At 43.5% G+C, this 24,943-nt stretch overlaps 1 protein-coding gene across 1 annotated transcript in view; it reads left to right on the top strand.

The window, feature by feature from the left end:
• Positions 1-10,564: 10,564 nt before the first annotated feature.
• The window catches only part of LOC137347066 (KH domain-containing, RNA-binding, signal transduction-associated protein 1-like), a 34,753-nt gene continuing 20,374 nt past the window's right edge, over positions 10,565-24,943 (top strand). Inside the window, exons 1-3 of the mRNA XM_068011085.1 lie at positions 10,565-10,702; positions 23,133-23,254; positions 24,387-24,503. Coding sequence (XP_067867186.1) covers positions 10,612-10,702; positions 23,133-23,254; positions 24,387-24,503 — 330 coding nt within the window. The 5' untranslated portion in view covers positions 10,565-10,611. The remainder of the gene's footprint in view (positions 10,703-23,132; positions 23,255-24,386; positions 24,504-24,943) is intronic.

The raw sequence follows: 24,943 nt of genomic DNA, 5'->3' as shown, positions 1-24,943 counted from the left end.
AGATTGGATCGGCTGGGTCTGTTTTCTCCGGAGTGAAGGAGGCTAAGAGGGGACATGATAGAGGTATGTAAAATTATGAGAGGCATAGATAGGGTGATAGCCAGAGTCTGTTTCCCATGGTAGGGGTGACTAAAACTAGAGGGCATAGATTTAAGGTGAGAGGGAGGAGGTTTAAAGGGGATCAAAGGGGTAAATTTTTCACACAAAGAATAGTGGGTATCTGGAATGAGCTGCCTGAGGAGGTGGTGGAGGCAGGAACAGTAACGACATTTAAGAGGCATCTGGACAGGTACTTGAATGAGCAAGGCATAGAGGGATATGGAATTCATGCAGGCAGTGGGATTAGTATTAGGCATAATGGTCGGCATGGATGCGATGGGCCGAAGGGCCTGTTTCTATGCTGTACGACTCTATGACTCTATGATTCTATGACCCCGTCTCACCTGATCATAACATAAGGTTTGGATCTTCCATCATCTCTTGGCATTTCACAAAGGTTCTTTTGACCATCTGGACTTGTCTTTCTATAAACTCATGTCCCCGTGGGTAGTGTGGTGATGAGGTGTTGAACCCATAAAGATGTGAAGGCATTGGAGAGAGTACAGAAAAGACTCATGAGAATGATTCCAGGAATGTGGAACTTCAGGTATGAAGATAGATTGGAGAAGTTGGGACTGTTTTCAAAATCATGAGGGATCTGGACAGAGTAGATAGAGAGAAACTGTTCCCACTCGTGAAAGGATCGGGAACGAGAGGGCACAGATTTAAAGTGATTGGCAAAAAAAGCAAAAGTGACATGAGGAAAAACCTCTTCACGCAGCGAGTGGTTAGGATCTGGAATCCACTGCCTGAGATTGTGGTGGAGGCAGGTTCAATCGAGGCATTCAAAAGGGAATTAGACTGTTACATGAAAAGGAAGAATGTGCAGGGTTATGCGGAGAAGGCAGGGGGTGGCACTCGATGAAATGCTCATTAGGAGAGGCAGTGCAGACACAATGGGCCAAATGGCCTCCTTCTGCACTGTGACAATTCTGTGATTCTGTATACCAGAAATACAGAACAACACAGCAGAAAGAGATGATAGCTACTGAAGTACCACCCAGACCGTGGCATACTGGAAGAGCTGATTTATTCACACACAATTTGCTTCTTCACTTCCCCTCTGGACCTTCTATATTCAGCTTGATTCTCAATAGTATTTTCTACCAGGCATCTGTCATAAGCACACTTTATCTTCTTTATCTTAATCTCTACCTCTTTTGTCATCCAGGGAGCTCTGGATTTGTTTGCCCTACTTTTCCCCTTCAAGGGAACAAACCTCGACTATGCCTGAACTCTTCTTTGAAGGTAGCCCATTGTTCATCTACCGGTTTTCCCGCCAGCTTTTCACTCCAATTTATTCACTCAGCTCCATTCTTACCCCTTTGAAGTTGGCCTTCCCCCAGTTAATTATTCTTACCCTGGATTGCTCTTTGTCCTTTTCCATAGTCAGCCTAAACCTTATGATACAATGATCACTGTCCCCTAAATGCTCGCCTATTGATACTTGATCCACTTGACTCACCTCATTCCCAAGAACCAGGTCTAGCAGTGCCTTTTTTCACGTTCTGTAGAAAATTTTCCTGAACACACTCTAGCAACTCTGGTTCTTAGCACTTTACACTACTATTATCCCAGTCTATGTTTGGATAATTAAAGTCCCCCATTATAACTACACTATAATTTTTGCACCTGTCTGTAATTTCCTTGCAAATTTGTTCCTCTACATCCTTCCCACTAGTCAGTGGCCTCTTGACAACACCGAGATCCTTAGCTCTAGCCAAATTGATTCTGTCCTCAACCCCTCTGGGACATCCTTTTTCTCCAGCACTGCAATGCTCTCCTTAATCAATACTGCCACCCCTCCCACTTTTTTTCCCTTTCCTATCTTTCCTGAACAACTTTAATCCAGGAATATTTAACACCCAGTACTGCCCTTGTTTGAACCAGGTCTCCGTTATAGCTACAACATCATCTTTGCACATGGCAATCTGAGCCTGTAACTCACCAGTCTTATTAACCACACGCCGTGCATTCACATACATGCACATTAACTCTGATTCAGACTTTATTACTTTCTCCCTTACTCTGACCCCACCTAATAACTTACTATTCCCTACTCTTGTGCTATCTATCTCCCCCTGTATTCTATGCTCCTTGATATTCCTCTCTACTACTTGTTCCTGTTTCCCACACCCCTGACAAGTTACTAGTTTTGCTTCTCTCCAATCTGAGCTCCCTCTCAGGTTTCCATCCCCCTGACAATTTAGTTTAAACCCTCCCCAACAGCACTAGCAAATCTCCTTACGAGGATATTCATCCCAGTCCTGCTAAGATGCAACCTGTCCATCTTGTAAAGGTCCCACCTGCCCCAGAATCAATCCCAATGTCTCAGAAATCTGATGCCCTCCCTCCTACAGCAGTTCTCCAGCCATGTGTTCAATTACTCAATTCTCCTATTCCTACACTTCTTCACACCCTACCTCCTGTAAGGACTCCATTCCATTCTCCCAGTTTCTTCGTCTCCGACGCATCTGCTCTGATGATGCTACCTTCCATGACGGTGCTTCTGATATGACCTCCTTTTTCCTCAACCGAGGATTTCCCCCCACTGTGGTTGACAGGGCCCTCAACCGTGTCCGACCCATTCCCCGCACCTCTACCCTCACCCCTTCCCCTCCCTCCCAGAACCGTGACAGGTTCCCCTTGTCCTCACTTTTCACCCCACTAGCCTCCATATCCAAAGGATCATCCTCCGCCATTTCCGCCACCTCCAGCGTGACGCTACTACCAGTCGCATCTTCCCTCCCTTCCTCTGTCAGCATTCCGAAGGGATCGTTCCCTCCGCGACACCCTGGTCCACTCCTCCATTACCCCCACCACCTCGTCCCCATCCCAGGGCACCTTCCCCTGCGATCGCAGGAGGTGTAATACCTGCCCATTTACCTCCTCTCTCCTCACTATCCCAGGCCCCAAACACTCCTTTCAGGTGAAGCAGCGATTTACTTGTACTTCTTTCAATGTAGTATACTGCATTCACTGCTCAGTGTGGTCTCCTCTACACTGGGGAGACCAAGCGCAGACTGGGTGACCGCTTTGCGGAAAATCTCCGCTCAGTCCGCAAGCAGGACCCTGAGCTTCCGGTTGCTTGCCATTTCAACACTCCCCCCTGCTCTCATGCTCACATCTCTGTCCTGGGATTGCTGCAGTGTTCCAGTGAACATCAACGCAAGCTCGAGGAACAGCATCTCATTTACCGATTAGGCACACTACAGCCTGCCGGACTGAACATTGAGTTCAATAATTTCAGAGCATGACAGCCCCCCATTTTACTTTCATTTTTAGTTATTTTTTCTTCCTTTTTTTTTACATTCTTTTTTACATTTTTTACAATCTTTTTTTTGCATTTATTTCATTTCATCTTAGTTTGTTCAGTTTGCTTACCCACTGTTTTTTTTCAGGTTTGCACTTGCTGCTGTTCAATATTCAGTGTATTTACACCTAATCTGTACTAATGCTTTGTCTTCCAACACACCATTAACATATTGTTTGCCTTTGCTCCGTGACCTTTTGGTCAGCTATGTGGCCTGGTCCAATTTAGACCTCCTTTGTTATCTCTTGCCCCACCCCCACCTCACTTGCTTATAACCTGTGACTTTTCTAATATTTGTCAGTTCCGATGAAGGGTCGCTGACCCGAAACTTTAACTCTGCTTCTCTTTCCACAGATGCTGCCAGACCTGCTGAGTGGTTCCAGCATTTCTTGTTCTTATCTCCTATTCCTATGCTCACTTGCACATGGGACTGGGAGTAATCCTGAGATTACTGCTTTTCAGGTCCTGCTTTTTAATCTCCTTCCGAGCTCCCTAAAATATTCTTTCAGGACCTCATCCCCCTTCTTACCTATGTCATTGGTAGCAATGTGGACCATGATCTCTGGCTGTTCACCATCCCCCAGAAGCATGTCCTGCAGCCGTTCCATGACATCCTTGACCCTGGCACCAGAGAAGCAACATACTATCCTGAAGTCACGTTTACTGCCGCAGAAACACCTGTCTGTTGCCCTAATGAATCCCCTATCACTACTGCTCTTTCACTCTTCTTCCTCCCCTCCTGTGCAGCTGAGCCAACTGTGATGCCACAAACTTGGCTCTGACTGCACTCCTCTGAGGAACCATCACCCTCACCTGAAATGTGAATGGAAAACCGATTAGCGAGTGAGATCATATCAGGGGATTCCTGCACTACCTGTCTGGTTCTCTTAGACTGCCTGGCAGTCACCCATTCCCCATCTGCCTGCATGCTCCTAACCTGCGGTGTGACCACCTCCCTAAACGTGCTATCCACATAGTCCTCCGGCACACGCATGCACAACAGTGACTCCAGCTGCCGCTCAAGTTCCGAAACCTGGAGCTCAAGCTTCTGCAGCCGGTGACACTTACTGCAGATGTGTCTGTCTAGGACACATGGTGCGTCCATGACTTCCCACATGTCACAGGCTGTACATTCCACTCGGCAGAGCTGCCCTGCCATACCTTAACTTTGCAGACTATTTATTATAAGTAGAACAGCTTACTAAATAATCACCAAACAGTTCCTTCCACTGCACTGAAGCAAGAATCAAATACTGGAGAATAAAAAAGTAGGAAAAAAAGTAGAAAATGGAGCACCTCCTGCCCCCCTTCACCAAACTCGCTACTCATCAAACTTGTATCTCCACACTCAGCTTGCAATCTGCACTCTGTTTGCAGGCTGCACCCAGACCTCTGTATTTATACAGAACAGGCCACCCCAGACGAGGTAATGAGAGAGGAATAATTGACAATCTAGTTGTGCGAGACCCCTTGGGGATGAGAGAGTGATGTAGTTGATTCTGAGACTAGTGCCCTGAATCTTAGTAAAGGAAACTACGAAGGTATGAGGCGCGGGTTGGCCATGCCAGATTGGGAAATGTTACTTAAAGGGATGACGGTGGATAGGCAATGGCAAACATTCAAAGAGCACATGGATGAACTGCAACAATTGTTTATTCCTGTCTGGCGCAAAAGTAAAACAGGAAAGGTAGCCACAAGGGAAATTAGAGATAGCATTAGATCCAAGGAAAAGGCATATAAATCTGCCAGAATAAACAACAGACCTGAGGACTGAGAGCAGTTTAGAATTCAGCAAATGAGAACCAGGGGATTGATTAAGAAGGGGAAAATAGAGTATCAGAGTAAGCTTGCGGGGAACATAAAAACTGACTGTAAAAGTTTCTATAGGTATGTGAAGAGAAAAAGATTGGTGAAGACAAATGTGGGTCCCTTACAGTCAGAAACAGGGTAATTTATTATGGGGAACAAAGAAGTGGCAGACCAACTAAATGCATACTTTGGTTCTGTCTTCACAAAGGAGGACACAACTAACATACCAGAAATGTTGGGGAACACAGGGTTTAGTGAGAGAGAGGAACCGAAGGAAATCAGTATTAGTAGAGAAATGGTGTTGGGGAAATTGATGGGATTGAAGGCCAATAACTCCCCAGGGCCTGATAATCTACATCCCAGAGTACTTAAGGAAGTGGCCCTAGAAATCGTGGATGCATTGGTGGTCATTTTTCAAGATTCTATAGACTCTGGAACAGTTCCTACAGATTGGAGGGTAGCTAATGTAACCCCACTATTTAAAAAGGGAGGTAGAGAGAAAGCAGGGAATTATAGACCAGTCAGCCTGACGTCAGTAGTGGGGAAAATTCTAGAGTGCATTATAAAAGATTTTATAGCAGAGCACTTAGAGAACAGTGGTAGAATCGGGCGGAGTCAGCATGGATTTACGAAAGGGAAATCATGCTTGACAAATCTACTAGAATTCTTCGAGGATGTAATTAGTTGAGTTGATGAGGGGGAGCCAGTGGATGTGGTTTATTTGGACTTTCAGAAAGCTTTTGACAAAGCCCCACATAAGAAATTAGCGTGTAAAATTAAAGCGCATGGGATTGGAGGTAGTGTATTGCGATGGATAGAAAATTGGTTGGCAAACAGGAAAGAGAGAGTAGCAATAAACAGGTCTTTTTCTGAATGGCAGGCAGTGACTAGTGGGGTACTGCATTCCCCTTTCCCAGAAAAGCTGCAGCAACTGCTAATGTCATTCCGGTGGTGTAGACACTTCCCTATTACACAAGAAACCTGGTTCTTTTATTTTTTTCCCTTTCAATTATTAGTCCCCTCACAATTAACATTATTAGTGTTGGATTTGATTCTGGATGAGTCCCCAATTAATATGTTATTACCAAGGCAAGAGAAATGCACTGTTAGTTAAGTCCCACTTCTCCACAGGTGTCCATGACCACTTCAAATCCTTTTTTCAGTTTTTTAAAACACACAGAATTCTAAGATTTTAGGACAAAAATAAACCGTCTCGTAACACTTTCCACATCCACCCTGTCAAGACCCCTCAGGATCTTATATGCTTCAATCAAGTCGTCTCTTACTCTTCTAAACTCCAGCAGATACAGACCCAGCCTGTCCACCTTTCCTCACAAGACAACCTGCCCATTTCAGGTATTAGTCTAGTAAACTTTCGTTGAACTGCTTCCAATGCATTTACATCCTTTGTTAAATAAGGAATTCAATACCGTACACAGTACTCCACTTGTGGTCTCACCAATGCCCTGTACAACTGAAGCATAATCTCCCTACTATTGTATTCAATTCCCAATGTAATAAATGATAACATTCTATTTGCTTTCCTAATTACTTGCTGTACCTGCATACTAACCTTTTGCGATTCATGCACAAGGACACCCAGATCCCTCTACATCTCAGAGCTCCGCAATCTCTCACCATTTAGATAATATGCTTCTTTTTTATTCTTCCTGCCAAAGTGGACAATTTCACATTTTCCCACATTCTTCTCCATTTACCAGATCTTTGCCCAATCACTTAACCTATCTATATCCCTTTGTAGCCTCCTTATGTCCTCTTCACAACTTACTTTCCTACCTACCTTTGTGTGAGCAGCAAATTTAGCAACCATACCTTCGGTCCCTTCATCCGTCAGTTATATAAATTGTAATAATTTGAGACCCCAGCACTGATCTCTGTGGCACACCACTCCTTACATCTTGCCAACCAGAAAATGACCCATTTATGCCGACACTCTGTTTCCTGTTAGCTAACCAATCTTCTATCCATGCCAATCTGTCACCTACTACACCATGAGCTTTTAGTTTCCGCAATAACATTTGATGTGGCACCTTATCAAATGCCTTCTGGAAATCTAAGTACAGTACAATCTACCAGTTCCCCTTCATCCACAGCACATGTTACTTCTTCAAAGAACTCCAATAAATTGGTTAAACATGATGTCCCTTTCACAAAATCATGTTGACTCTGCCTGATAACCTTGAATTTTTCTAAGTGCCCTGCTATAATGATTTTAATAATAGCTTCTAACATTTTCCCCATGACAGATGTTAAGCTAATTGGCCTGTAGTTTCCTTCTTTCTCGCTCCCTCTCTTCATTCACCATTTTCCGATCTAATGGAGATACAGGGGGATTCGGGTGTCCTAGTACACGAACTACAACAAATTAGTATCCAGGTACAGCAAGTGATTAAGAAGGCAAATGCAATGCTGTCATTTATTGCAAGGGGAATGGAACAGGAAATTAGAGATATTTTTCTACATTTTGGGTATTGGTGAGACCAGATCTAGCGTATTGTGTACAGTTTTTGGTCTCCTTACTTAAAAAGAGATATAATTGCATTAGTAGCAGTTCAGAGAAGGTTCACTCAACTGATTCCTGGGATGAGAGGGTTATCTTATGAGGAAAGGTTGGACAGGTTGGGTCTGTATACATTGGAGTTCAGAGGGATGAGAGGTGATCTTATTGAAACATACAAGATCCTGAGGGGACTTGACAGGATGGATGTTGAAAGGATGTTTTCTCTTGTGGGAGAGACTAAAACTAAGGGGTCTCCCATTTAAGAATTAGAGGGTCGTGAGTCTGTGGAACTCTCTTGCCCAGAGAGCAGTGGAGGAAGGATCATTGAATGTTTTTAAGGCAGAGGTAGACAGATTCTTGACAAATAAGGGAGTATATGGGTATCGGGAGTAGGCAGGAAAATGGAGTTGAGTCCAGACACCGGTCAGCCATGATCTTATAGAATGGCGGAGCAGGCTTGAGGGGCTAAACAGCCTATTCCTGTTCCTAGTTCATATGTTTGTCTTGCTGTTTCTAGACATATCATAGAACAGAATAGAATCATAGAAAGCTTAAGGCACAGAAAGAGGCCACTTGGCCCATTGTGTCTGTGCTGGCCGAAAAACGATCCACACATTCTAATCCCACCTTCCAGCATTTGGTCCATAGCCCTGCAGATTACGGCACTTGAGGTGCATATCCAGACTCCTTTTGAATGAGTTGAGGGTTTCTGCCTCAACTACCCTATCAGACAATGAGTTCCAGACCCCCACCACCCTCTGGGTGATAAAGGTTTTCCTCATCTACCCTCTAATTTTTCTACCTATCATTTTAAATCTATGCCCCCTCGTCACTGACCTCTCTGCTAAGGTAAGTAGGGCCTTCACCTCCACTCACATCCAGGCTCCTCAAAATTTTGTACATTTCAATCAGGTCTCCCCTCAGCCTTATCTGTTCCAAGGAGAACAACTCCAGCCTATCCAATCTTTCCTCATAGCTGCATTGTTCCACTCCTGGCAACATCCTCGTAAATCTCCTCTGTATCCTCTCTAGTGCAATTACATCCTTTCTGGAATGAGGTGACCAGAACTGCACACAGTACTCAAGTTGAGGCCTAACCAATGAGTTATACAATTCCAGCAGAACCTCCCTGCTCTTATTCCATATGCCTTCTTAACCACCTTATCGACCTGTCCTGCTACCTTCAGGGATCTGGGGACATTCACTCCAAGGTCCCTCACTTCCTCTACACTTCTCAGTATTTTCCCATTCATCATATATTCCTTTGCTTTGTTTGACCTCCCCAAATGCATCACCTCACACTTCTTCGGGTTGAATTCCATTTGCCACTTTTCTGCCCATCTGACCTGACCATCAATATCTTCCTGCAGCCTACAGCCATCCTCCTCACTATCTAGCGCACAGTAGTATATAGAGTCATAGAGAGATACAGCACCAAAATAGGCCCTTTGGCCCACCGAGTCTGTGCTAACCATCAACCACCCATTTATACTAACCTTATATTAATCCCATTTTTCCCTCTCACATCCCCACAGTTCTCCGACCACCTACCTACTCTAGGGACAATTTGTTTTACAATGGCCAATTTACCTATCAACCTGCAAGTCTTTGGCATGTGGGAGGAAACCGGAGCACCCGGAGGAAACCCATGCGGAACTTGCAAACTCCGCACAGGCAGTACCCAGAAGCAAACCCGGGTCTCTGGAACTGTGAGTGCTAGCCACTGTGCTGCCCTTGTGTATATATATATATATATATATATATTATCTCCACCACAGAAATCAAACTGACTAGCCTGCAGTTGATGGGCTTATCTCTACACTCTTTTTTGAACAAGGGCGTAATATTTGCAATTCTCCAGTTGTCTGGCACCAACCCTGAGTCTAAGGAAGAATGGAAAATTATGGCCAATGCCTCTACAATTTCCACGCTCACTTCCCTCTGTATACTTGGATGCATCTCATTCGGTCCTGCTGCTTTATTAACTCTAATTAGAGCCTATCCAAAACCTCCTCCTTATCAATGTTATACCCTTCAAGCATTTGAGTTACCTCCTCTTTCACCTTTGCCTTGGGTGTCAGGGGAGTTTTGCCGGGGAGGGAATGGTGTAAATGTTGGGCTAAGATTCTAGAGAATTTGCATTTGTTACATGTGTAAATCTGACATGAGGCAGAGACAGGCTGACCTGTGACCTTTGACCGTCACCGCGTGGAAAGCTCAGTCACTGGCCCAGAGACCAGCCCCAAATACCCACCCGGGTATTCTCTCTAATCGCATTGGCCTCCTGCTGTTTAAGTGACAAATACTGGTTTACATCATGGGATTTAAACATCAGCCGTGTGATTGACAGGCCGGACACCGTATGGGGTGGTGCCTCGGTGTGATTGATTGACAGGTCGGGCACTGGGGACGACGGTGTCCCGTTTTGATTGACGTCTCACTGTCCCCTTTCTCCCGGTCAGTTTCGGTTTGTTGTTAGAAGCTCTGTCTCGATTTGTCGGATCCTCTCCAACAATTCATCATCAGTCCACCATGGCGTCGAAAGGCCGAACAGTGGAGCTCGTGGTGACGTACTTAAAGGGGACACATGATTGACGTGGAATATAGCCAATAAGAACGCGACCTAAGTGTAATTGACTGCAGCGTGAAGGAATATGGGCGGAGAGTATCTGATTGACAGGTGAAGCACCCAATAGACAATCTGGATGCCATTGTGGGCAGCGAGTGACGGTTCTGAGCCGTGCAGCGCTGGCGAATGGGGTGTGAGATTGCCAGTGATTGTCCAATGGAAGCTGTGGGGCGGGAAAGCGGGTGGCGGTTGGTGCGCAGGCTCTGTGAGGGAGTAAGTACGTGAGGGAGCAGAGCGGCGATGGCGAGTGAGAAGTACCTCCCTGAGCTGATGGCGGAGAAGGACAGCCTGGATCCGTCCTTCGTGCACGCCAGCCGGCTGCTGACGGCAGGTGAGGAAGCGGCTTCAGCCGCACGCGCTGACAGGGCCCGGCGCGGAAACCCGATCTGCGGCCGCTCTCTGCCTTGAGGTGCGGCCTGTCCGGCCTGGTGACCGCCTGGACCCGATCCGGGTACGAGAGCATAGCCGCCCGGAGCCCAGGGCTTCAGCTGGAGCAGCCGCCAGCGGAATAAATCTGGGGGAGGCTTCGGGCTCACGGCGGGGCTTCTCTCTAAATCATGGCGGCGGTGCGGCGGAGAACAAAGGGAGCAGCACATGGCCCGGGAGTGGGGGAGGGGGTGAGTGGACTCCACGACACCCGCCGCCCGGCTGCTTCCTGAACGGCGGGCGGTGGGTTTGGCGCCGGCCCAGGTCACCATTGTGCTGTCGGATTGGTACACCGGGCGTGTTTTGTGGCCGGGGTTGTCTCGCTTCCCATGTGCCGTCTCTCAGGCACGGTGCGGTTCGGCAGGAAATGGAGCTGTACCACCCAGGGGTGATGGGTCTGTGATCTTTCCGAGCTCAGACTTGCACATCTGTAGCGCCTTTCACTACCACAGGCGGTCCCAAAGCTTTTTGCAGCCGATAAAATGTCACTGTTGTAAGTGGAGGAAACGTGGCAGCCAGTTTTCACACAGCAAGTTCCCACAAACAGTAGTGATAATGTCCGGCTAATCTGTGTTTGTGCTGGGGTTTGAGGGATAAATTTAAGTCAGGACACTGGGGATAACTTACCCTGCTCTTTGAAAATATACAGCTGGATGTTTTGTCCCCAACTGAGACAGCAGGTCGGCATCCGAAAAACGCCACTTCTGGCAGTGCAACACTTCGTTAGATGAGGAGGGATTTCTTCTAAGCGTCGTTAATCTTTCGAATTCTCTTCCCCAGAGAGCAGTCGAAGCTGCGTCATTGAATATATTCAAGACTGAGTTAGACAGATCTAGAAAGTAGTCGAGTGTATTGGGGGGGGGGGGGGGGGGGGGTGGTGGGAGGAGGGGGTCTGCAGTAAAGTGGAGTTAAGGCCACATTCAGATCAGCCATGGTGGAGCAGGCTGGAGGGGCCGCATGTCCTACTCCTGTTCCTATGTCTTATGTTCTCAGTACTGCATTGGGAATGCCACTCTAGTCTCTGGAGTGGCCCCTTGAACCCACAATCATTTGACTCGCGTGTGAGTGCTTACCCTGAGCCATGGCTGCAACAATTAATTATCCATAGCAAAATGGATAATTCACCAAAGGCAAATGGATTTATATGTAGATTACAAACTTTATTTGCCTGTGAGACTAGTAGATACAGATTATGTAACATATTTGGGATAAGATACTTTTGCTACACATACACCTGGAAATCATGAATGGTATGTGTGTGCCCTTTGCAAGATTAGTTGTATACAGTACACTTGTATTTTTGCTGGTGATTAATGTAGATTACTGACATTCAGGAGTTCAGTAAGGATTACAGTGACATGTATTTGATGGCTTTGTAGCTGCATATTTCAGTTTTATGATTGTAGCTTTCGACTTGCTTTGTGGTGGGATGAACTTGCAAGTTGAATGTTCTTGTGATTTATTTGTAGCTCATTAAAGGTTATAATAGAAAAGCCTGGTTTAGCTGTTTCCTCGTTAACAGATTTGAGAGCAGCACTTTGATTGTCAGGCTTATCTGTTGACTCTCAACAAATTTTGCACTTGTCAGTGTGTTATGTGGGCAGCAAAATAAGAATTTTCCCCCTCATTGGGGATTGAGTACTGTTTAAAATTGCTAGTCTTGAACTCCAAGGCTTTCAGATGGAAGAAAAAGACAGATGACACTAGGGATACATCTCATCCGTGGTGTCGCCTGCTTCTTGGACCTTCTGTGCTTTGTCAGATTTTCCCTGGTACCCTGGATTTATACATTTTCTGGGTCTCTTGCATTAATTCTCATTGCCTCCTTTTGTCAAATCCTTAACTCCTGTCTTTTAAGCATCCCTTAACCTTCACTTAATCATAGACCCTTCTTTCTTTCCCTTGAGTTGTTCCATCTAATAAGCTGTTCGGCTGTAACAAATGGCTGTTCTGGTGAAAGGTCAGCAATCTGAAACCCACCTTTGCCCCCTCCTTCCAGATGCTGTCTGGCCTGCTAAGTGTTTGCAGAGTTTTCTGTTTTTGGCCAGCTTAGGTGATTGTGTTGACGATAGATAGCTGTCTCATACTGTGATTAGGTCACCAGATTGCTTGGCATTCATTTATGCTGCTGAAGTTGTCAGCACTGGTGGCGTTATCACCTATACGGAAGTCTGGTTCTGGTCTAAGGAGCAGGGCGCTTGATTCAGGTTGCAGTTTGTAATTAGGTTCACTGTCACAGCCTCTGGCTTTTTGTGCATCATGATCTGATTGGGCATAGGTCAATATGGATTTATGAATGGGAAATCATGCTTGACAAACATGTTGGAATATTTTGATACTAACAGAATTGATAAAGGCGAGTCGGTGGATGTGGTATACTTGGATTTTCAGAAGGCTTTTGATAAAGTCCTTCACAGGAGGTTGGTTAGCAAGATTAAAACACATGGGATAGGAGGTAATAAACTGGCATGGATTAAGGATTGGTTAACAGGCAGAAAGCAGAGTTGGAATAAACGGGTCATTCTCGTGTTGGCAGGCTGAGTAGTGAGGTACCGCAGTGCTTGGGCCCCAGCTGTTCACAATATATACCAATGATTTGGACGTGGGGACCAAAAGTCATATTTCCAAGTTCGCAGATAAGACAAAACTAGGTGGGAATGTGTGTTGTGAGGAAGATGCCAAGGGGCTTCAAGGGATTTGGGTAGAATTAGTGAGTGGGCAAGAACATGGCAGATGGAATATAATGTGGAAAAAATTGAGGTTATCTACTTTGGTAGGTGTAGAGTATTTCTTAAATGATAGATTAGAAAGTGTAGATGTGCAAAGGGACCTGGGTGTCTTTGTCAATAAGTCACTGAAAGCTAACCTACAGGTGCAGCAAGCAATTAGGAAGGTTAATGTATGTTAGCCTTTATTGCAAGAGGATTTGAGTACAGGAGTAGTGAAGTCTTGCTTCAATTGTATAGAACTTTGGTTAGACTGCATTTGAAGTAGTGTGTGCAGTCTTGGTCCCCTTACCTTGGGAAGGATATTATTGCCAAATAGGGAGTACAACGAAGTTTCACCAGACTTGTTCCTGGGACGGTGGGACTATCCTATGAAGAGAGATTGGGGAAACTGAGCCTGTATTCTCTAGAGTTTCAAAGAATGAGAGGTGATCACATTGAAACCTACAAAATACAGAAAGGGGTAGACAGGGTAGATGCAGGTAAGATGTTTCCCCTACTTGGGGAGTCCAGAACCAGGGGGCACAATTTCAAAATAAGGGGGAACACCACTTAGGACAGAGATGAGGAGAAATTTCTTTACTCAGAGGGTTGTGAATCTTTGGAATCCTCAACCCCAGAGGGCTATGGAAGCTCAGTCTGTTTAAAGCAGAGATTGACATATGTTCCTGTGTTTCTATGTATGATTGATATCAACAGCATTAACAATTTACTTTGTGGTTGTCTAATGCTCCTTTGTAGGTTGGATTGTTTAAATTACTTGTTACACTGTCACCTATTCTGCAGCCATTTGTAAGAGCTGTATTTAAATTGAGATTTTTCAATAAAGTCGCTGTAATCTGAAGCTGTTTTAAGCAGACCTTTTCCTTTGCACAGTTATTCACACGATGCCTGTGCTGAAATGGTGCCATTTGCTCAAGATTGAACTGCTTTTCAAAGCTATTTGACAAGTTTCTTCTTGAATTTTGAGTAGACATGAAATCAGACTTTCATCTGCATTGATCTAGGCTGTAGGAGGTGTTCAAGTGAATTGCATGATAAGGTTGTTGAAAATGGTTCTTTAGATTTCTTGTCTTTTCCTCCTGAATGCCCAGGCTTCACTGAAAGATAGACTTTCTGTAATGGATGTAATTACATAAATGTGCAAGTGTGAAATTGAGAAAACTCAAACGGATCTCCTGTGGTTATGTTGGCATAGGTTGGAAAATACCCTGCTATATATGGAGAGGAGCATTGTATTACGTACACAATGGTGGTTTGATGCTAAAGGGCAGCTGTTACATAATTTAACAGGGCCCTTTAAGATGTTTTCTGTGTCCTACGTCTGTTCAAGCCTTTTTTTATATTGTTTGTGTGTGTGTGTGTTTTATTGGAGCAGTGTGTAGCAAAGGCCTTGTGACCATGATTTGGCCCCTACAGGTGTGTGGTCAAGTTTTGCTGCCTGTTTTGAAATAGATTTTACTGTCAGTGCAAACTGAGCAGCAGATCTGAATAGTTTCATTCCATGACAGTCCTGCAGTGCGCAGCTTGTTTATCATTCTGCGTGTCGGAAGGATTCAGCAGGGTGACTCTCTGATCTTGCATTCTTGACGTATCATGTGGCTTGTGGCACTGTGTTCTTGTCTGATATTGTTGGAGAAAATCCAGATTGTGCCCAATTGTTGAACAAATTCTCCAGATTCAGACGTTGAGAATCAAACCCTTTATTGCATGATATGGGGGAGCACACCTTACCTAAATGCGGTCCAGCGCTACTCCCAAAGAGCTACAGATCGCCGTGGACTTATATAGTATAAAAAAGGCAGAGCTAACAGTTTCACAATTAGATAAGCACCCACAAGACTGCCTACGTAATGGTGCACCATGCTGGGTCCGAGGTCAGCGAAACATCAGTTTCAACAATAACAAGCTAGTTCCTTAATTCAATGCCCACTCCAGACACCATATCTGGCCGTAATGTCTGATTGTGGTTAGCTGCTCTGTCTACAATTTATGACCGTTGGTTGTGGTTAGATTAGCTACAAGCTGTGTCCTGCTTTTCTGCTCCTACAAAGTTAAGTAATAATTAGCAAAGCTAAGAAAATTTCTCCAACAGATATTGACTGCAAAGCTGAAGATTTGCAATACAGGTGCCAACATCTTTTAACCAGTGCTGCTGTTAGTAGTTGTGTATTCTATCTCTGGAGTTACTTCATGAACTTTGTCAAGAGTACGTACCTACTACAATTGAAAGCTATGCTGCTTTCCCACTATTGAAACAAACTAGTTCTAGTTTCATAGGAACATAGCAGGAGTAGGCCATTCAGCCCATTGAGTCTGCTCTGCCATTCAATACGATCATGGCTGATCATGCACTTCAATGCCTTTTACCCACACTATCCCCATTACCCTATATGTCATTTGCATTTAGAAATTTGTCAATCTCTGCTTTTAACATACTCAATGACTGAGCTTCCACAGCCTTCTGGGGTAGAGAATTCCAAAGATTCGCAACCCTCTGAGTAAAGAAATTTCTCCTCATCTCTGTCCTAAGTGGCTTCCGCCTTATTTTGAAATTGCATGCCCTGGTTCTAGACGCCCAAACCAGGGGAAACATCTTAGCTGCATCTACCCTGTCTATCTCTAAGTATTTTGTAGGTTTCAATGAGATCACCTCTCATTCTTCAAAACTCTAGAGAATACAGGCCCAGTTTCCCCAATCTCTCTTCATAGGACAGTCCCGCCATACCGGGAACGAGTCTGGTGAACCTTCGTTGCACTCCCTTTTTGGCAATAATATCCTCCTAAGATAAGGGGACCAAAGCTGCACACAGTTCTCCAGGTGCGGTCTAACCAAGGTTCTACACAATTGAAGCAAGACTTCACTATTCCTGTACTCAAATCTTCTTGCTATTAAAGGCTGACATACCATTAGCCTTCCTAATTGCTTGCTGCGCCTGTATGTTACGTTTCAGTGGTTTATTGACAAGGATACCCAGGTCTCTTTGTGCATCTTTCTAATCTCTTACCATTTAAGAAATACTCTGCACATCTGTTCTTACTACCAAAGTGGATAACCTCATATTTCTCCACATATTCCATCTGCTGCATTCTTGCTCACTCACTCTGTCCAAATCCCCTTGAAGCCACTTTGCATCTTCCTCACAACACATTCCCACCTAGTTTTGTGTCAGCCGTGAACTTGGAAATACAACATTTGGTCACCACATCCAAATCATTGGTATATATTGTGAACAACTGGGGCCCAAGTACTGATCCCTGCAGTGCACCACTACTCACAGCCTGCCAACGTGAGAATGACATGTTTAACAGGCAAAAAACAGAGTAAAGGAATAACCAATCTGTAATCCAAGTCAGTATATTACCTCCTATCCCATGTGCTTTAATTTTGCTAACCAACCTCCTGTGGGGGACTTTATCAGAAGCCTTCTGAAAATCCCAGTATACTACGTCCACCAACTCCCCTTTATCAATTCTGTAGTAGCATCCTCAAAAAACTCCAGCCGGTTTGTCAAACAACATGATTTCCCATTCATGATTTCCAATGTTGACTATGCCACTATTATCCAAGTGTCCATTATCGCATCCCTTTAGAATAAATTCTAGCATTTTCCCTACTAATGTAAAGCTAACAGTAGTTCCCTGTTTTCTCTCTCTCTCCCCTCTTAAATAGTGGGGTGACATTTGCTACCTTACAATCTGCAGGAACCATTCCAGAATCTGTAGAATTTTGGAAGATTAACACCCATGCATTCACTATCTCCATAGCTACCTTTTTCAACACTGAGATGTAGAGTATCAGGTCCCGGGGATTTATCAACCTTCAACCCCATTAATTTCTCCAATATAACCTTACTAATTTCCTTCAATTCCTCATTCTCCCTTGGATCTCTAATTCTGGGAGCTTTCTTGTATCTTCCTCAGTGAAGACAGACAAAAAGTAATCATTGAGCTTCTCTGCCATTTCTCTATTCTGCATTATAAATTCTCCTGACTCTGCCTGTAATGGACCCATATTTGTCTAAGCCAAACATTTCCTTTTTACGTACCTATAGAAGCTTTTACAGTCCATTTTTATATTTTTTGCTAGTTTACTTACATATTCTTCCTTCATCAGTTCCTTGGCCCTCCTTTGCTGTATTCGCAAATCCTTCCAATGTTCAGGTTTAATGCTATTTCTGCCAACTTTATAGGCCTTTTCTTAACTTCCTTTGTTAGCCACGGTTGACTGCCTTTTACTTTTTGGGTTTTTGTGCCTTGAAGGAATGTATAATTGCTGTAAACTATTTAATATTTATTTAAAAACTATCCATTGTCTATGTACTGTCATATTTTTTAATGTATTTTCCCAATCCACTCCAGCCAATTTTCCCCTCATACCTTCATAATTTCTTTTGTTCAAATTTAACACCTTGGCTTCGGATTGAACTGTCTCACTTTCAAACATAATAGAATTTTACATCATATTATGGTCACCCATCCCTAAAGATTCTTTTACAACAAAATTATTAATTAGCCCTTTCTCATTACACAATGCAAGATCTAAAATAGCTTGTTCTTTAGTCGGTTCCTCAACATACTGCTCTAGAAAACCATCCCTAACACACTCCGGAAACTCATTCACCACAGTTTTACTGGAGACCGCACAAAGGTAAATTGTGTATCTGCATTCCACTGAGCTAATTTTCATGGTTATTTTAATGGTTTGTATCAATGCAAAACTGAAGCTTGCCAAAGAATGTGTGTTTTTTTAAATAAGTCTTGACTGTGACGTTCCTTTGCCAGAAATTGAATAGAGTATTATTTAGCTCAATGTTTGTTTATTGGCTGATGGGAAGCAATTAGTTGCAGCTTAACAGTGTCAGTCATGCCTCAGTGGGTAGCACTGACAGCTCTGAATCAGAAGGCTTTGGGTTCAAGTCCTGCTGCAGGACTTGAACACAAAAATCTAGGCTGACACTGTAGTGCCGTCTTTCAGATACGATGTTAAACCGAGGCTCTGCCTTTTAAGGTCCATGAGACTATTTTGAAGAACAGTGAAGCTATACCCAATGTCTTGGATAATATTTATCCCTCAATCAGCATCACACAAAACAAATCATTCAGGTCATTATGACATGGCTGTTTGTGGGAGCTTGCTGTGCACAGTTTGGCTGTTGCATTTCTTGCATTGCAAGAGAGACTACACTTCATTGGTTGTAAAGTGCTTTGTGATGCCCTAAGGTTGTGAAAGGCTCTGAAAAATTATTTATTTCTGGTGACTGGTAACTTTGACTTGGGGTAAAATGAGTACGCAGTAGTTGCTAGGAACGTGTAAAAGGAAGATTTTCTGCACGAGAAACTATACATTGGATAAAATTGGGTTATTCTGCCCTCAGTGGATGATTGCTTTTAGGTAGCATTAATTTGCAGGCAATTCAGTGACTTGATAGTTACATTCGGGGCAGCAGGTATGGGTAATAATTTGAGACTATATATCGTATAACTTAATATCTTATTCTGTTGGAAATTGTCATGCCAGGCCCCCACCTGACAAGAATGAGGTACATTAATTTTGTCATGAACATTGATTTTAAACTGTTGCTGGAGTGAAGAAAGGACTTGTTAAACAGATCAGCTGTGGCTGGAAAATACATTTGCATATTAACATAGACAGTGTTTGGAAGGACAAAGCAGCCATTCCCTGACACATTCAACCCACAATGGACTTTTGATCACCAGATGTTGAAGGTGCGGGAGCTCGCATTCCTAGTTGACTAAGATTTTGAGTTTTTTGAATTTGTACAGTTGGGGCAGAAAGTCTATTTGCTCCTGGACTGAGAAGATCTTTCTCCTGTCTGCTTGCTCCCATCTCTTTCTCATAAGCCTCTGAATCCATTGAAGACACATGAACCCCAAGAGAAAAGGCTTCTACAGCGAACAAAGTTTAAGAAGAATACTGGGCCCCAACAAAAAGCAAGATCTAACTACAATCTGCAGTGAGCTCGAAGAACAGTAACAAAAACTCTTCCGATATTGCCTCAAACCGTTCCACTTTATTTTTCTTTTTTCTGTCTCTGTTTGCATGTATGTATCGCGTATGCATGCTAGCATGGGCACGTCGTGTATCCAAAGGTGTCAACCAAATTTGAGTTTAAGTTTAATAAAATTTCACTTTTCTTTAAACCTGAGAAAACCTGTTGTGCTGACAAGGATTCACCAAGTGGGAGCTGAAAACACGGTGTGTTTAAACTTAAACCCTGTTACAGTAAGACCAGGTGAAGGCTACGAGGGAGCCCTAAACCTCTTTCTCACCTGGTTAGAACAGAAATGCTAAAGCTGGAATGTGAATTTTGGAGTGTCCTGTATCTGAAGCATTGTACAGGAGCTAACAATGCAATAAAAATCAATAATATACAATTCATAGCGAGAATAAGCATTAGCAGTTTTTTAAATGTTGTTGAGTGGTAACTATACATGATATTTACCCAAGCAAGTATGTGCCTCGAGAGTTTAAAGCAGATAAATGATCAAAGCTGTTGCATTGAGTATGTGAAAACAGATCACTGGAAGAACATTTTTTGTTCTCAGCAAAGAAAGTGCATCTTTTCACACAGTGGTAAAGTGGAGCAAGATAAGACAGTGTCTGCTGTTTCGGAGCTTGTGGGAGTGTCATTAATTATTTAATGTCACGCAGCTTTGTTGATGTGATGAGTTCATGCTATGTATTGTAGACCTACATTGAGAGGAATTCATTCCAGCTGAAAGGCTGGTTGTAAGCATTCAGCAGGCATAGTAAACGTAAACCCATTTTAATGCTGAGCCCAGGGATCGATCTTATGGCTGTTCCAGTAATCATCTTGTCTAGGGCGGGAAGTCTTCTGGTTAATGCCACAAGAGTTGGCCCAAATCCAGCTATGTCTTAAACTTCCAACATCAATGGAGGGTATGATTACATCTCTAGATATATGGCATGACCCACAAGAGCAGGAATTTTACTGTAACTGAATTAGACAGAGGCTAATGGAAGCATATTTTGTGACAAGGGGGGGGACTCTAACACCTGGTTATTTTCTGTGGTGTCCTCTGTGCTGAGTCATGCACAAAACGGTTTTCTTTTGCTGTTCTCTGGGGCATGGGTTCATTTTGTGCTGTTACCTATCTTAAGAGTCGGTCACTACACTAGATTGCTGCTTATTTAAATGTTCTGCCTGTCTCGTTCACTTAAAGTGGTTTTGTGAATGCTTCTTTGCAAAACCACATCAAATTGGTATGAAGCCCTGTAATTATTACACCATGCTTGTCTCACAGAACCAAATAGTGAAAAGGGACAGTGAGGAGGAGAGCTGTTTTGTGATGCAGAGCAAATCACAGATACAGCAGGGCTAGAATCGTGTATCGCCATTCATCCCCTCCCCCATCTATTTTCAGGATTTAATTTTCTTTTTATTCCAAATTACTTTGGAAGAATCTTGGAAATAAATACTATTATTTAGGGTGGCAATGGAACTTATTAACATGAAATGTGATCAGTGGCATCAGTGATTGTGGTATTTTTTGCAGTTTTTGAAGTCATCTTGACCCATTATTTTAAGGCCCTTGGAATTTTTTAAATAAAACTTGGAAATTGCATTAGCCAGTAACTTCAGTGTTCCACATGGGAATTAGTATTTTTAAATAAATTATTACAGAAACCTTATTAAACATTGTCAGCAAGCTCATCAGTAGTGCACTAAAGATTACATTTTCCACATTTACACTTTCAGGGCACCCAAGAGTGTGTTGTCAGGAAATTGCATACTCCTGGCATTTGATTTTTTTTGCCTGTTGGTTTTGGAGTTTGATTGAAAGGGGCTATGGAAGTTGGATCCCATTATCCTTGGCACCCTTCTCCCATAAGGATATTTGATTCCATTGACCCATGACATTGCTAGACTCTGGTCCCCAGCGCTATGAAATACCTTACGTGTTCTTGTCTCCAGTCTGCACTCTCCCACTCCCAAATGCTGAGACTCCCCATGCTCGATGAATCATAGAAAGTTTACAGAACAGAAAGAGACCACTTGGCCCATTGTCTTTACCGGCTGGAAAACAAGCCACCCAGCCTAATCCCACCTTCCAGCATTTGGTCCATAGCCCTGCAGGTTATGGCACTTGAGGTGCACGTCTAGACACCTTTTAACTGAGTTGAGGATTTCTGCCTCTACTACCCTTTCAGGAACTGAGTTACAGACCCCACTACCCTCTGGGTGAAAACATTTTTACTCATCTCCCCTCTTAATCTTCCCACCAAACACTGTTTAAATCTATGCAGTTAGTCACTGACCTTTCTGCTAAGGTAAAAAGCTGAGGCCCCAGCACTAATCCTTGCTTTCCTCCACTAGTTGCAGCCTGCTAACTTGAAAATGCCCTGTTTATCCCTACTCTTTGCTTCCTGCCTGTTAACCAATTCTCCATCCATGTTAATGTTACCTCCAACTTCCTGAGCCCTTATCTTGTATATTAACCTATTGTGTGGCACCTTATCAAATGCCTTTTGGAAAGTCAAGTATGCTACTACTTAGTGGCAGGAAGCAAAAGGTAATGATTGACAGGTATTGCGACTAGAAGGCTGTTACCAGTGGGTGCTGCAGGGCTCCGTATTCAGTCCCTTGCTTTTTGCCGTTTTTATTAATGATTTAGACTTAAGTGTAGGGGGCATGATAAAGAAGCTTGTAGTTGATACAAAAATGGCCGTATGATTCAGTGAGGAGGAAAGTTTTAGACTAGAAAGATACAGATGGGCAGAAAAGTGGAAAATGGAATTTAATCTGGAGAAGTGAGGTTATGCATTTTGGGGGGTGCAACAAGGCGAGGGAATACACAATAAATGGGAGATACTGAGTAGTGTGGAGGAACAGAGGGACCTAGGAGTGTGTGTCCACAGGTCCTTGAAGATAGGACAGATCGATGAGGCATATGGCATTTTATTAGCTGAAGTACAGAAAATAAAAGCAGGAGGTTATGCTAGAACTGTATACTGCATTACTCAAGACTACAGCCTGAGTACTGTGTACAGTTCTGGTCACCACAGTACAGGAAAGATGTACAGAGGAGATTTACAAGGATGTTGCTAGGACTGGAAAATTTCAGCTGTGAGGAAAGATTGGATATGCTGGGGTTGTTTTTCCTTGGAGTAGAGGAGGCTGAGGTGTATAAAATTGAGGGGCCGCGATAGAGTAAATAGGAAAAACATAGAATGGTCAGAACCATGGGACATAGCTTTTAAAGTAACTGGTAGAAGGATTAGAGTGGAGATGAAACATTTTTTTCACCCAGAGGGTGGCAGGGACCTAGAACACTCTGCCTGAAAGGGTGGTAGAGACAGACACGCTCACCACATTTAAGTACTTGGATGTCTACTTGAAGAGCCGTGACCTGCAGGGCTATGGACCGAGTACAGGAAGGTGGGTAGCTCTTTGTCGACTGGCATGGACATGATGGGAAAAATGGCCTCCTTCTTCTGTGTTATGAATGTTTTATGACTCTAGGAACGTTTCTTCCTATCTGACTGGGGGTTTACATGGTCTGAATTGTGACCATTGTACCATTTGCTCAGTAGAGGAGTTTCTAATTATTTTTCTTTTCCAGAAATGGAAAAGCTTCAGAAGGGAGAGAAGAAAGAGGATGAAAAGAGATTCCTTGATGTTCTGACACAGAAAAACATCAAGCTTTCTGAGCGTTGTCTGATACCCGTCGCACAGTTCCCAAAGGTAAGGGCTTCTGGTGCACCATGTGTCTTATTTGAGTTAGAACCATGCTTTGCAGTTCTGATGCTTTTGCGGACAGTGAGTTGGATTCGGCGGTGGGGGGAGGGTGATGAGATTTATTGGTTTGATTCTTCCCTTTCAGTTTGTGCTTGTTAGTGTTACTGTCCACACATTTATGTTTCTTGCTACAGAGGGAAACAGTGTGCAGTGCTGTGCTGTATGATTATGTTTAGCATTGTTTCAGCCCCAGAGAAACAGTGCTGCTCAATAGCATTCCAGTGTTGTGGCTGTGGGGGCAAATTTGTGCTTTAGTACACTCTATGCTAGTTGACCTCAGTGAGGGATTGTGGAACACAGAGGATTAGCATAGTGTCATTCATTTGAAGGGGGTTTGAAATTCCAAAAACTCCTCATTGACTACTTAAATTTAACTTGGGTGTCCTACTGTTGGCCAGGTGGAGGTTACAGCGCCAATTCTTTTTAGACTTAATGTTACAGGCATTAAGACCCAGGGTTTGCGGGAGCTCTGTGACTGTCAATTATAACAACCAGTAAGTTGCTGCATTGGTGGTATAGTATGTGTCATGTAGAGGCATGCCCCTGTCATGACATTATGCCATGATTGTGTAACACCATCCCACATCCATTTCATGTCTCTCAATTCACCAGTGCCAGGGTGCACTTACATAGCATATGTACTTATCCTTTGGCAGCGTTTCAGAGGGAGACCTTATAAGTTAAATAAATTCAAAAGTTGCCCCTAATGTTAAGCAGTTGCACAGGTGAAAAAGCTGCATGATATCTCTTTGGTCATGTCTCACTAAGAGCAGATTGTAGACAGAATTTTAAGGGACTTGTTGCATGAAGCTAGGTGAATCTTTCCCTCCTCTCCCCACTCTGTGCCAAATTTTCAAGATGAGGATGGGGAAAGCACTGATTTTCATTCAGTCCTTGATTAGTGCTTTGTGTGAATAGTTCTGTTTTAGATTCTAAGGTGGGTGGTACTAAGGAGAAAAAGACTTGAGCCTTTCCTGGCCTCGGGATGTCCAAAATTGCTTTACAGCCAAGTAAATTCCTTTTGAAATGTAATCACTGTTGTAATGTAGTTCTGAATTAATTTGTAATGCTTTTGCAGTTCAACTTTGTAGGGAAACTGCTTGGACCTAGAGGAAATTCATTAAAGAGGCTACAGGAAGAAACTGGTACAAAAATGTCCATCCTTGGGAAAGGCTCGATGAGAGATAAGTCCAAGGTAAGAAAACTGTGTTGGAAAGAGGTGATGTAATGATGCCTAATCTCACTGGAGAATGGTAGGTGGGGTAAAGAATACAAATGAATTGTATAGAAGCTGATCAGTGAGGCCATTTTATTCAGGCTTCTGAAGTTCACCTCCATGTAGTTGGATGAAACCGTCCTGACAGAATGACTAATACAGTTTTGCACAAACATCTCAAATCTTTAAAGGATTTGTAAGTTCAGGTGGTGTGAACCAAGTGAATTGGTGTTGAAAAGTTGTAGGCATGAGAATTGGTGTAACTTATGTGTCTGTATATATCATGGCTATTTGCAGAGAGAGAATCGATCATGTCCCGTTTGATCTTCAGTTGATCTCAGTGAGAGACATTACAGTTTGCTTTGGATATGTGAGAAAGGGAGGGGGAAATCAGCCAGGGGTCAGGTTATTGGTTATTA

The sequence above is a fragment of the Heterodontus francisci genome, chromosome 31 (assembly GCF_036365525.1).
Source record: "Heterodontus francisci isolate sHetFra1 chromosome 31, sHetFra1.hap1, whole genome shotgun sequence".
Lineage (NCBI taxonomy): Eukaryota > Metazoa > Chordata > Chondrichthyes > Heterodontiformes > Heterodontidae > Heterodontus > Heterodontus francisci.
This window is presented reverse-complemented; position numbering and strand designations above follow the sequence as displayed.